The sequence below is a fragment of the Diadema antillarum genome, unplaced genomic scaffold (assembly GCF_040938485.1).
Source record: "Diadema antillarum isolate AM-2024a unplaced genomic scaffold, OU_Dant_1.0 scf00000179, whole genome shotgun sequence".
NCBI lineage: Eukaryota > Metazoa > Echinodermata > Echinoidea > Diadematoida > Diadematidae > Diadema > Diadema antillarum.
Window position 1 is genome coordinate 349,556 of NW_027271068.1, and position 15,036 is coordinate 364,591.

The following is a 15,036-nucleotide window of genomic DNA, read 5'->3' on the forward strand; positions in this document are numbered from 1 at the left end:
CTGTGATAATCTCAATTACAGTTTGCTAAGAAAATTCATATAAATGTTTTCTTTCTACAAAATTAAATACTGTATGCATCAATATCATTATACAATTTTCAATGAAAAAAAAAAGATTAAAAGAAAGTTATTTGTCTTCCTAGGTAATACTCAAACAAAAAGTTATGGTTGAAGATGACAATATCATTGTGACAAATGGGAGTCCCATTGTAGTGAAAAGGATTACACAAAATTTCATTAGAAAAAGAAGATTCTTCCAGGCTTGACTATCTTGCAATGATGAGGTTCCCGAGTAGTCTATGATACCTGAACTCCACATGATCACATTCTCAATACCTTGTCAAAAAATGTAAACCTGGTAGATTGTAAATTTCACGAGGTTGTTTTTGTTTTAATTCAATCAAATTTGACTAAATTTATGCATGTATTCGAGGAGCTGACAAACTATAAACGCATAAGACAGTAAAATTTTCCATTACAGAATGGCCTCCTCACTACAACTTCGTTTAAAGACCAGAAACATGTTATCGCACCAGGGCCCTGCTTTATCAAAAGATAAAATTGATTGTAAACTCCCTTACCACACAGGCTACCATACACTTATGATAAAAATCAGCTATATAATCAATTATAACTCTTCACAAAACTAGGCCTAGGAACAGCTGTAGCATTGATGGCCTTACAGACTGCTCACACACATGTTGAAATGCACTCTGTCATTTGTCATTTGCACACACACTCACAGAAAATAAAAGCCACACATCAACTTTTAAGTAAAACTGACATGTGTATCAGAGTTTGTGACCATATCTGTGAATACTCTCTGGGCTGGTAACACTAAAATATGGCTAATCTAAAATTTTTATCTGTTTTTTTTTTTTTGTACTTCATTCACTGATGAAAGAAGTCTTTTTCAAGTTTCTTCATTCAAGACGCAAAGGAAGGCAAGAGGGATCTGTTACAAATTCTTTTCATCCGACTACACAAAGAGATACTACAAAGAGTGAGAGAGAAAATGCAACACATCCTCATATTTGAGCTCTGGACAAATGACCATCCACAGACATTTCAAATATCATGTAATGGTAGAAATAAATATAGCCGTAGATATACAATGAAGATTTGGGCATACAGTGATGAACTAAAATTACTGCCATACGAATAATAACAATAAATAATGACAAGTGATTTTAAGTATGAGTGAATTTCATTGTTACCCATACTTTACAAATTACCAGTTTGAAATGCCCGTGTATTTCCGTAGTGTCCAGATATACAGTGTGTTGCTGATCTCTTGGGATGAAAAGTGAATGATATGCTTAACAAGGCATGGTTAGGGATTGCACATTACCACTTTGGAGGACAGTTTCCCTCCTTGTCATGCACACTAGACACAAATTTACACCGCCGCTGTATAGAAAAATACTGTTTCAGGCAAGGATTGTTGGTGGCCAGATAATGTACTGCTGAATTCCTCCCTTCTGTTTTTATTAACTGACATCTTTATCAAATTGGTTTACTTTGTCTTTTATGTCAATATCATATGTATGTGTAAATGATACTCAATTTTACTTTATTATTTTATAATAATTTAATCCTGTTTATATTATGGACAACTAGAGTATGTGGATAAAGTGTAAGCACAGAAAATGTTCAATCTCTGTAATAATTTGTAATCTTTGTAATAATTCACATTATTCTCCAACTTCAGAGCAATCATCTCCTAAAGAGGATAAATCATACACAACTTATCATGAAGTCAAAATCTAAAGTCTGCTTCTGCCCATTTTCAGCCAGCTTACATATTTAAATTACCTCCATCAGTAGCAGTGCTTTTATCTTTCAACTCTTTTTTTTTTTGCTTTTGATTTGCAGTGTTACAGATAGATTCCTAATTATATAATTTGTCATGTAAATCATCTCATAACATTTACCCATACACATATGTTAAAGCAGACCCTGTTTCCCGCAATAATTAGTCACTCATAAGCACACCTAAGAAACTTAGAAACAGAAAGCATACAAGCATATAGGGAGAAAATAAACAAAGGGAAGTCACACTCACGTCAAACAAGCTTTTACTGTTCTGCAACAGGAGTTGCGACCACTCATTCAATCAAGTGAAAGGAAAAAAAAGATTCTACATTCTCATACTCCAGGATGGCCGCTTGAATCACATTGTGGAATTGCATCGTAGTGAATTACCATAGTACAATGTCTAATATGCTTTTCCGTTATGCTGTACAATGTACATCACATCTCTAAATATTTCTCTCATTTACCTTTCAAGTTTAAAGTGGATTTCAACACCTTTCTTCAGCTGACTGTGGTGAGGAGATAATATCAGATTAGATAGAATGGCTCAAGTTTCATCAAAATTGGAAACTGTCACACTTTCACCTAACACAGAAACATTAGACAAAGTGATTATGTCTTTATCTCACAAGCCTACCATTGTCATACATATCAAACATAGAAAAAAAAATATATATATGTAATCAAAAATGTGTTTTTGCTTGATAATACAGACACACTAACTTCAATACATCCTCTAAGAATTATTGTAGCAAAGTCATAAGATTAAGACTGTTCCATTCCAGGATACATCCTACTCTCTGTGATTTATGGCTGGAAAAAAAAATACTCTTAGTAGCAACGATCAATTTATAATTCAATGAAAAAATTTGCAGCACAATTACAAATGTATATCATCATTTCAAGCAATTTAAGTATACAAGTATGTTTGCGACTGATATCAGGGATTTCTAAAGTCTTTGGGGAAACTTTAACATTTCATAACTGTCTTAATTCAGATCCAATTTTGATGAAACTTCACCATTCTGTTCAGTGTCTGAGTACACTCCACCTACAAAAGCTGACTTACATGTGCGTGTACATCTTTTAGCTGTCTTTAATGCGAGGGAACACTTGTGAATACAGTTTGCTGTGTCTTTACAAGGCATCAAACATTTCATCAGAAACCAACTGTGCACGTGCAAGAGCTGATCAGTTTCTATTACTAAATATCAGCCATCACTGTGAAAAATAAGCTGCTTTATCGACTGGAGGAAAGATGGACATTTGCCCCGTTCTGTTTGCCTGAAAAAAAAACTTCCTAAAATAACATGGATGTACAGGTGGTTACCCCATTATCATATTTCCATTCATTACATGTATCACAATGCTTATCACTTTTTTCAAAGAGATTCCTGATCTTTCATTTTATTCATTCTATCATCAGACTTTCATCTCATGCAAGAAGCACCTGAAAGGAAGAACCTCCGAGAAAAGAAAATGAATATTTTGATAAAATCAAAGTTAACATTGGAGACATGGCAGCAAAGTTTACTTCACTTAAACTTTGTGTTTCTTTAAAGATTAAAAAAAGCCAAAAAGTACACCATTGACGTACACGTAAGGACTGAGCAATAAAATAGGTTAGCAACCAACAGTTTGACCTCCAATATTTACATCTTATAACTGCTATAAAAATACATTGTTATAACCACACACACATGCATACACACCCACCGACACACACACATAAAGACCATTCATGTAACAGCCTCCACAGTGATCTTTTCTTTTTTTCAGTCTCACATACCAATACCAATTTTGGCGATGTTATTATGATACTCAGGAACATATATTGTTTGGTTGTTTTGGGGCTTGCTTTTTTTTTTTATTTAATTTTTTTTTTTTTTTTTTTGGGGGGGGGGGGAGGTTGGAAGGGAGGGGGTTCCAGTCAAGAAGAAACTAGAATTGTATAATTTCAGACATCAGTCTTTGGTGACCAAATTCAGCCTTTTTTTCTTCATTATCTTCTTTTTCAAAGATGAAATTTGTTATACTTAAAAGCTATCTTAAAGCTCTCATAAAGGCAAGGAACACTTGACAAAAAGAGACGACTCTGCATAGATTCCTGACACCATTGTTCTCCGTCCAGTCCATTTCTAGCACCTCTAGTCCCAAACCTTCTCACTCTGAACTACAAATCCACATCTATGTACTCAGCCTCAACCCCCATCAATCCTTTATAAGAAACCATATGGGAGATACGTACACACTTTGTAGACCGATATCAGATCACTCCTCTTAGATAAACCCTGCATGATGCTATTTCAGAACAAATACAGTGAGAAGAATGACACATTATAATTAATGTGATAATTCACATCAGCCATTTCATCAACTTGTCGCCTTAAAGTCCCATTATAGAATGAAGCATTAATACACAAACATTTCACCATGACCATGGATACCAGAATACCCTAGGCCATGCATGGAAGGCATTGCACACATTCTCCAAGAAGTCACATGATCAGGTAGACATATATCACCTGACAATTGCAGGTTGTCTTCCTCAAGACTACACAGAATAATGCACACTGAATACCTGCCTACCATTTTGCAGAGAATACCATACACATGCAGGGTATTGATAAATCATTTTGTTTTCTCAGTATGAGTTTGAATACAGCCAGCTTTTTTGTGCAACCTTGTAAAATAATGTAGGATACATTCAAGACTGATTTTATCTAACATAAATATGGTACAGTGTATGAGCAAACTATAAAATGAATGAAATCTACAAGCACAAAATGGCAGGTTCGGCATCTCTGCACACGGCATTCAGTGACTCAGTTGCAGCATCTTGGAAATCACTGTTGCGTAATTCCTTGTATGGTTTGCGAAACTTTCACTGAATATTTGTGATTTCAGTGCGTAGACTTTTACTGAATCGTGGTGTGAAAACTATCAAGCATTTATAGTAATTCCTAACCGTTTTGTAAAATCAAGGTGTCACATACTTATAGAAAAACTCCAGAAACATACATGGAATATACCATTTCTCACTCGAAATATTTCATTGTACTATTTAAGAATACAGTCAAACAATGCTGGTACATGAGGTGTGAACACAGCCCATTGTTAAACCTATGGGGCATTCACATAGAAAGTTTAATGGTGTGCTTCAGCGGCAGAAGGGCGGGTGTAGTGGAAAAGCGAAGTGGCGTCAAGACTTCCGACATGATCCAAGGCTTCTGCAAAGAGCTTGACAACCTGTAACGTTGAAAGAGAATGAAGATACTCAGGTATAAATTTTGCCCTACTCTCTTGTGCGCATGCAAACTATGTTGAAGTCAATGTTGGTAAACTCAGGGCAGTTACTAATCAATTTCAGTACAAGGTGAATGTGGGTATTACCTATTTTTCCCTGCATGTGTACTGCTTTATGTACAAGACAAGCTCAGCACTAGCAGGGGTCTGGTGGCCCAGGGCTACCAAAAACTGACGTCAGGCCATCAAAAGAAAAATCTGATGGCTAAATCAGGCAGTTAAATACAAAATGAATTTCGTTCTCCTCTAAATTATGCCAGGTGTTGATTTTAAATAATTTTGTATTTCAATTAAAATGTGACAAATCAAAACCACCTGGATGCTATTTTACTTGACATTTGAAACAATGCTTACAACTCTACCCACTTTTGATTAAAGTAGCTTTTTTTGTGTGAAAAATGATTGTTTGTTTTTATTTATGCTATTAATAAATCTTAGAATGCGATAGTGCCCTTCTGGTTCTCAGCTGATGATTTCATACCCTCTAGAGAAATGCTAATAATGAAGAGTTAAAATTAATCAAGAAAGAACAAAAAGAAATAAAATACAGCAGCAAAACAAGATATCAAGTTTATAGGACTTTAAAGGGGAATAAAACCCAAGAGTCTGTGCTTAAATATGTAATTTGAGGTTAATGCAGCAATATTAGTAGAACATATCGGGGAAATTCAGGGAAAATTGGAGAATTAATTCAAGTTTTATGAATTTTTACATTCTGGTGCAGCTATCACTGGACTACACCACCTTGTGATGTCAGGTACATATACAATGTACAGAGTATAATAATGTAAAGGAAAAATTAAGTACAAAAGGAAATTAAACATATTTCTACTTTGCTAGCATAATGAATGAGCGCTTGACTTTGCTCTTTCAAAGAGCAGGGGGAATGCTATTACCCAAAGCATATGTAAGTAAAAAGGAAAGGAAGTGTGCACTTTTCATTTTACAAAAAAGGAAATTTTGAGGAATTTTCCTCATATTCTTTTTATACCTTCTCTTTCAATGATGACTGCACAGAAACTTTAAAACTTCATAACTTTTTACAGATGGTTCAATCTTCCTCAAACTTTACTGATGTGTTCTACTAATATTGCTACATTCACGCAATCCATTCACTCAATCCTTATGTATATTTGGGTTTCATTCCCTTTTTAAAGGTTAAAATGAGTCATTTCTCTTTCAATGTACTACCTAATGTCTTGATCGAGTTTCCCCACCACCACCATCATCAACATTATGCCTTTGCCATGTAGTTACAATTTGGAAAGCAAACACCGTTGAAAAATAGCATACCCCATGAATTAGAAATGGCGCCCTCTACTGCCATACTTCACAGATGAGAAAAGCAGAATGCTATGCTTGTTAAACTTAAGATGGCCTAGCTCTCAATCAGAAACCATACCTCAAAGTTTGTCATGAGGGGCACGGCGGAGTCGATGGCAGCTCTGCGGATCAGGTAGTTATCCTTCACATACTTTGTGTTGTGATTTGGCAGGTTGATCACTAGATCAATATCGCCCTCGTAGATCAGTCTGGGAAAGGAAAGTGTTTTGAGAGGGATAGATACAAGCAAAGACATGAAATATATGTGTACAACTGTATATACAGCAAGAAAGAAGAAGATGGGATACTTCCAAGTCTAATAAGAATTTGAATTGAAGCCTCAGTCTTTTCGATCCATGGCTTTAATTAATTTCAAATTGTTTCTCTCACAGTTAACAATATGGTTTGCCAAAACCAATATAGTTTTATGGGTCCCCCCCCCCCCCTGCATAAAAACACACAAATGAACAAAGAAATAGACACACATTGACTTACAATGTACACGCACAAACACAAAAGACTGCTATGTGAGGCATAATTTCCCAGGCAGGAAAAAATAATAAGTAACAAGCAGGCACAGAGATACAACTTTGTTATCTGGAGTCTGCAGCCTGCTAGATGCAGTGAATCACTATTGCTGATGGATGACAAATTAGGAGGCCACTGACCACAATAGACAGGTGACCATTATGTGCAAGATCTCTGACATATACATGTACTTTCTCTCTTACTAAAGTTGTAGAGCCAATGTGAAGTCCCTATTAAAGACAGGATAAACTTTATTTGCGAACCTGAAATACATACATCAATTTGCACTAACACAATGAAAATCAAATTTTCAGTGCAGTTTCCAACCCCAAGCATATTCAATGGGAGATTCTCCCGCTATGTTCCCCTGGCAACTAAACTAGAGACTCTGATCGCCGAATTATGTGCAGAACATCATGGGTTCACAGCACACAATATCATGAGTTTGAAGCATAACATGCTTTGCAGTTAGGGCCCAGGGCCACTTCCGAGAGACCTGGAAGCTCTAGAGTTATAGACGGACTCTGGTGCTTTCTCAGCCTTCAGTTTGAACACTGTATGTGACAAAACTACAGCTGGGAAGGAGAGTTAAGCTAGATTTTATGCAGAAGAAGACAAATCCATGGAAGATATTGAAGTTTCTTGAAAAAATTGGACATCAACATTTTCAGGTGATTTTCATACATGAAAACAGCAAAATGTGTACAGACTTGTGAAAAAAAATCTGAAATCAGATTTAAATCTACAGAATATCATGCCTGCGACATCTTGAGCAGAGGGCACACAGCTCTAGCTGGAGAAATTTAACCTCGTGAGGGAGAGTGGAAAATTTGTAAAAATGGCATCAAAACAGAAGAGCTCCCACCAAAAGTGAAGAGTTGGGGCCTCTGCCACTGTACAGTTGTACTTGCTGCTGTTTGTGAGGCACCAAGACAAAAAATAGAAATAAAAAAATAAATAAATAAATAGGTGGGGGTACTCCAATGTCTATGCCTGTCTGTGCCTAGGTCATTTGTTCACAGTCCCACACCAGACTTACTTGGTGGCCATTGGAGCATCGCTCTCCTCATGCAAATCCACCAGGGGCCAGCCGACAGTTGTTGCCGGGATGTTGTGAGCATTGAGGTACTCGGCAGTTGCTTCTGTTGCATACAACTGGATGATGAAAGATGGCGTACATGTGGAATAAGACAGGACATTTATAGATTAATAACATACAATAGTGGATGACATTTGCTAAAATAACAGAATACAACTGTTTAAATTTGGCAGCCATTTTTAACCACCTAATTCTTTTTGCAAACTTTGGGAATGGTTTAACCCTAATCAGGCTGAGCTCTTTGGCTATGCTATAAGGCAAGGAGGAGGCAGATTCCGCCAAACTCACAAGGTCTTCTCGCGTTGCAGAATCATTGCATGAAAGGTTAAAGGGGAGCAGATTCCCCCCCCCCCCTTGTAATCATGAAAAATACGCCCATGCATACAACTGTACTATGTCTTACAGCATGAGCTCTTAAAAATATGAAACGGTGATACACATCATATGTCTAGCCATATTGAGCCAGGTATCCTGTGCAAAAATATACCTAAAGAAGTTTACAGACACATGCTAAAGCTCAGATTCACCACAATAATTTAACTTTGAGAAATTACTGATGCATGAGTCGGTTTTACTAATCGCATGATGGGGCAAGCAAGAATGTCAACAAATGTTATTACTAGGGAGATCACTGAAAAATACTCTGACAATTCTGGTAACCAGCCGATCAGACTGCCAAGATTCCGAAGGAAAAAAAAAATGAAAACAAACAAGCAAACAAAATATGACTGCCCAGTTCAAAACCACAAAAAGGAAACCAATATTAGTTTACACTTTTCTATGCAGTTTGAAAGAGCAAGCTCTACGCTTTGAAATGATATAAAAATTGTTAAAATTGGACCATCCTGGCATTTAAAAAAACAAAAAATAATTGAAATAATAAAGAGAGAGGAGGTGCAGTTTCAGAGAAAAGGGAGAAAAGGGAATTTAACGATTATGGTCACTCAGAAGTGCTGTGCAGTCAGTTTTCCACCACTGAAACGAGGAATGTTCGCGTGCTTTCTAATTTTGCAAATTTCGCGAGCGCCAAGATTCGCGAAATTAAAATGCATGCGAAATTTTTTGTCTGCACTTTATGCATTGAACGCCAGTGGCAATTTGCAAAAATTTCATGCCACGAAAAAGGCCGTCGGCTCCAATTCGCTAAAATTTCGTGACGCGAATATATCATGTTTTACAGTAGATGTCCCAAAATATATAGTCCAGAAAAACTGCTGGAAAAACATACCTCATTCCAGTCAGTTTCCTTCTGTTTGCATTTCAAAAATACACTAGTTACAATTTTGTTTTAAGATGCCAAATTTTGACAGTAGGTAGAGAAAAATTACTCTGCCAAGTAAGACAAAATTAATAGATTTGGGTCAGACAAACTTAAGAAATTTGAGTCAGTCAACTCAAATGACACAGTTTGGTCAATTAAAAAGAATCCTAATCTGTGGCTTTTTGTGAATTTTGAGCTGGGTGGTCACACATGACCACAGAGGTCTCATCCAGGACTTGCTGACTCACATCGTATCCCATCTGGTGAAAGCGCATGGCGGTCGGGAGGAACTCTGCCTGGAAGGTCTTTTGGATGCCAATCATAACACCCTTCTTTGGGATCTTGAACCCAGTGGAGAGGAGGGCCTTGAGGAAAGCCGTCTGGACGTTGGGTCCGAAGCACGCCACCTGTTGACAAAAAAAAGGCATTTTATTCAGGCACTAAGCCAGAATGTTTTCCCCATGGCAATGATTGAAATGCTAACACAGATTGATATTGTGTGTTGTTTCTCGCGTCTTCACCAGTGTACCTTCAACCTCCAGCTCACTGCCGCCCCTATACTGTCACTATATGCATTCCTTATACTGTCCTTACATTGTATGTTGCTTCTCTCCTTTTGCTCTTCTCTTTCTAAAGTCTTCTTTACAACAAACAACAGGCCTTTTAAGGACTGCATACACTGGGTGCTACTGCAAACCTCTTTCCCTCTAGTCTCATATTGTGGAAAATTATGGTTGAAAAATAGATGCTACAAGTATGTGCTTGTAAAAGGGGGGCAATCTGTGACCTGATTTACCTTTAAAGTCAGTTGATACCATACACAGCAGTATTAGAATAAATCACGATTCAGTAAATACTGCATTGCTACATTGAAACTTATCCTAAGATTTCTCTGATTGTGACAGTATGATTCTAAAAACTATTGTACGCTGGAGTGTTTCATTACTCATTTGAACATTATCACACAGCTAAGACAGCAAAGTTCAACAATTTCTGAAACTGTGCCACCACATCATTCAAGGATTTCCTTTCAAGTGTCGGCATGTCTTCCTAATCCAGAATATCAATGAGACCCCTACCCCTCTTTCTATGAGAAGATAATGAACATAGAGATTTAATGAAAAACTGAAAGCCAGAAATTACTTTCCTGATCAATTCATGACAATGCATCCAGTAATAAAAACTTCTTATCTATTCATAGCAGTCACTGAGAGACTTTTGAATAACAGCATCATTATTGATTGATATCATATTGCATCAAACATAATTGAATGATTTCCAATAAATATCGAATTATCGGGGGAAAATAGAAATATAAAATGTCTGACTCACTTCTCCGGTTGAGGCCATTTCACACCTGAGCAAAGGGTCTGCATCCCTCAACCTTGGCCAGGAGAACATGGGCGCCTGGAAAAGTAATCAACATGTATGGAGAAAATGAAAATATCATCACACTGATATCTCCCTTCAGCATGATAAATAGATGTATATTTGTACCTGGTATCAAACGTCTCCCCTATCTAAATACTTTTACACATTAAAGCCCTTCTTGTTGGCAAACACTCAACAAAATAACGTGAAAGTACAACTACTTACAAATGTACAGTAATGCCAGAAACCTTGAGAAACACTTTGTATATAAATTGCTCCCTCTGAGTACGTAAAGCACAATTTTGCACCATGTTTTTTACTCTAATAAATTGAGTAAAAGCAGATGAACAGAAAGACTGAAGTTTCATCAAAATCAGATGCAAAACAAGACATATACAGAATTTTACATGGTACATTTTTACCAAACAGTGTACTATATCCTCCCCGAGGTGACAAGACCTCATATCACAGAATAATTACTTTTCAGAGCAAGAAACAAACAAAAAAAAATTACAATAATAATTTTTGCACCATTAAAAAAAAAAAATCATAAGCTAATATTACAGGTGCATAAACACACACAAGCACACGCATACACACAATCAAAGCCACCCATTTGCACACATAAATAACTTGCATTGACACCATATGTATATACACACACAAAAAAAAAAACACACACACACACACAAATCACGTACAAGCTGCATGGACACATTTGAACAATGACTGCGATCATGTTCAAACTTATATCACTTTCTATTCCCCTATCTCCTTAGATGTCTGGATACTTGTGGTTAGACGCCCATATCATACACCGTATAATATATATTAAATATCATTTCCCCTGATGAGGTCTCCTTCAAGTTTAAATAGCTGATCAACCATTAAAATATAAAAGTCTCCTGCATATTTCTTTCTCGTTAGTTGTAACTCTATCACTCCCCTGCTTTTGTTTTCCTTTAAAGATTATATGACATGAAGTGTTTCACTAATGATTTGATTTACATGATGCTGTGGGATAATGCTTTGTAATATTCCTTCTTCATTTACATATCAAACACTGTACATTGTATCTTTCCATGTTTGCTTGTTGGAAAGGATGCAAAAATCACATCAAATCAAATCAAATCTTGTCCACTACTTTGTACACATACAAATATGCAAAAAAAAAAATGAAAGTCATGATTGAGGTCTTTAATCTAGCAACTACAACCCTTTCACTCAAGAAAATAATTTTTGCTGCGTTTTGGCAACACAACCAAAATTTGATGCAAGGAATGAACCCCAGAAAAGTGTTTGTCAACTGAAGTCATGTGAGGTCATGACATCAAGCTATATTCATTTGTTTTTTTAGATGCCATAACTACATATAAGGATTTCCTGTCAGATATACAACTTTACAATCTCATTACTTTTTATTTCAAATTTACAAGTTGTAGGTCCAGTTTTTAAGAAATTCTATTATTTCAATTGTTTGATTTTCACTTGATCTATTGATGCACAGTTGGATAGGTGGTGTTACACTTCAAACCAGAAAAATCTTCCCTTCATCATGTGATTATACTTGCATACTTGAAAAAGGAGTTTGAAAGTAATAAGTGTATGCAAATCTGTACGACTGATCTATTAAAGACTGAAAGAAGATTACTTTAACTATAAGTCTGCGAGTCATACCTTGATTCCCACATAACCCTTGGGAACGAAGGGGTTCTCCAGGGTCGGTAGGAGACTGGGGTCGATGTGCTCCCCAATCATGATCTTGGTCGCCACGTTGATGAAGTCGCAGTTGATCGTCTTGGAGACGAAGGGGAACGACCGCGAGGCGCGCAGATTGCACTCGATGACCTAAGATTGGTTTAATGGTAAAGTGAATGATTCACCATTGCTTTAAAGGTCCTGTTTACCTTTGGGAACATTGACTTAAAAGATTTTCAAGATATGACATTCAATGCATATGTGTAGGTCTGTCGTACCACAAAACATCCTAGATCCTATCATATAAGATTTTTGCAATCAAGCTTAAAATATATGGAGATATAGGTATCTGTATTCTTCTCAATAGACCATAACTGTAAACAGTTTAGTCTGGAAACATTTTTAAGATAACTAATGCTAACATTTTGTATATTCAACAGTACTTAAAATCAATTTTACCAGTTCAAAATTTTACGATGGTTGTTTCTTATCCCTAACTCACATTTTCAAAATATTTTGAAGCACTAATGCTGGGATTTTGTTCCATCTACAAATGGTAAATAATGCCTTAAAAAAGATGACTGGCGAGGGAGAAAACACATTCTGGGACCTGAACACTAGTGTTAGTCCTGGCATCGAACTTGAAATTACCCAATATCATGTTTTGAAAGGGATGGTATAGTTTTGGTCAAGATGGGGCTTCAATATTTTTGTGTGAGAAACGTATAAAATATGAAAAAGCATTCTAGTTCTAAAAGGAAATCAAAGTTTATTTGATGAAAATCGGTTTTGAAATGGCTGAGATGATATCCCAAGACAAAGTGGTCCTCATAAAAGATAGGACCTAAGGTTATTGGGACCACTTTATTTTCGGATATCTTGGCCATGTCAAAATGGATTTTCATCAAATAAACTTCGAATCTCTCTTAGAACCATATGCTCTACCAAATTTCATACGTGGTTTCTCATTATCTTACAAAAAAAAAAAAAAGTTAAAAAGCTGGAGTCCCATCTCAACTGAAACTATACCATTGAGGGAAGTCATAAACAGTCATAAATGGATACCACAGTCATTTCAAAATGGATTTTCATCAAATAAACTTTGAATTTCTCTTAGAACTGTACGCTCTACCATATTTCATAAGAGGTTTCTCATTATCTTACAAAAAAGCTGGAGTCCCATCTCAACTGAAACTTTACCATCGAGGGAAGTCATAAATTCTAAGATGTAGTGAAGCTACTTACAATCTCTCACAAATCGTACAAGTACTTCAAACCTCAAGGTCACAATATTCTGTATACCCTGTATCTAAGACATTCTCGATGGCCAAAGTCACCATATGTAACATTTCACGAGTTTATAGTTAACATTACTTTGAGACTCTATACCTAGACTTCATATTTCCATGAAAACCATTCTCATACATTCGCTCTGTTACCACCAAGCCCAAAGTATGCACATCACAGCTGTTGTGCCGCATAATACACAATGGGTATCTCATATTCTATCATGCCATGTTTCCCACATCAAATCACACTTCCTTTAATAGTTACCTGTTGTAAATATCCTGTTACAGTTTCATTTTCATCATTTTTAAACAATGTGTAGCAATCAGCAACCCTGAAAACAACATTGGCCGATCAGTTAGTATCATTTTCCATTTGTTTCCATGAATAGGCTTAAGTTCCGTAATAGGAGAATAGCACCCTGGATGCCCAGCCCACAGGGACATAAAACAAATGTTCAACTCATACCTGCTACAAAGCAAATGCTTGTTTTGTGATGTTTTTTGTTGTTACTGTTTTTGTATCACACAATTGTGACAGAAAGCAGCACTGCCGCTAAACTGCTCACAATTTCACATCAATAAATTGGAACACACATCTCAAAGTACCCTGTCAATACACTTTCTAAGTCATACAAGCACAAAATCATAACTTACCAGACCGGTCAAACACAGATAAACTTTCGGAAATTTAAGATCTTCTCACATGAATGTGATAAAGCGGGTATTGCGCTGTTGAGATGCATACAGCCTATCCATGTTCTCATGACTATCTGTTAATTTGGGGAGTGACTGTAAATATGAATTAACCCTAATTAGGCCAGGCTTTTTTGGCCTTCATGCTAAAAATGGAAGGAGCAGATTCAAATTTAGTGAGCACTTATGAAAGAAAACCAGGAGAGCACAAATACTGAGTAGACCAAAGTTTCTGAAATATGAATTGAAAATGTTTACATCAAAAATGTTCCAATAAGAGTACACTACAGAATTCATCTAGACCTATATCTCCACACTAAAAGGAAAAATCATTACCTCCCACTTGTATTTACAGAATAGTGAAATATCTACATTCTGGTGTCATATTCCATGTGGCCCCTAGTCTCAAGGAATATACATGACTATAATTGACAACATCAACCCATTTTAATATGTAGACAAACTGTATATACATTTATCTTTTAGTGATCGTGAATTCTGTAATCTCATTGGTCAATCAACCACTTAATATATCCTGTATTACGTGGATATGACGTCATGATACTGTATTACACAGCCAGCTGCGCGTGTACCAAAGACGCTTATAGGAAAGTGCGCGCTAATCCTGTACATAACAAATGGACAGCGCGCGG

General features: G+C 36.3%; 1 protein-coding gene across 1 annotated transcript in view; it reads right to left on the reverse strand.

The window, feature by feature from the left end:
- Window positions 1–4,907: 4,907 nt before the first annotated feature.
- The window catches only part of LOC139722991 (carbamoyl-phosphate synthase [ammonia], mitochondrial-like), an 88,303-nt gene continuing 78,174 nt past the window's right edge, over window positions 4,908–15,036 (reverse strand). The window contains exons 30-35 of the mRNA XM_071634269.1: window positions 12,381–12,551; window positions 10,665–10,739; window positions 9,581–9,739; window positions 8,012–8,127; window positions 6,524–6,653; window positions 4,908–5,064 (exon numbers count right to left, since the gene is read on the reverse strand). Of these exons, the coding sequence (XP_071490370.1) occupies window positions 4,963–5,064; window positions 6,524–6,653; window positions 8,012–8,127; window positions 9,581–9,739; window positions 10,665–10,739; window positions 12,381–12,551 (753 nt within the window). The 3' untranslated portion in view covers window positions 4,908–4,962. The remainder of the gene's footprint in view (window positions 5,065–6,523; window positions 6,654–8,011; window positions 8,128–9,580; window positions 9,740–10,664; window positions 10,740–12,380; window positions 12,552–15,036) is intronic.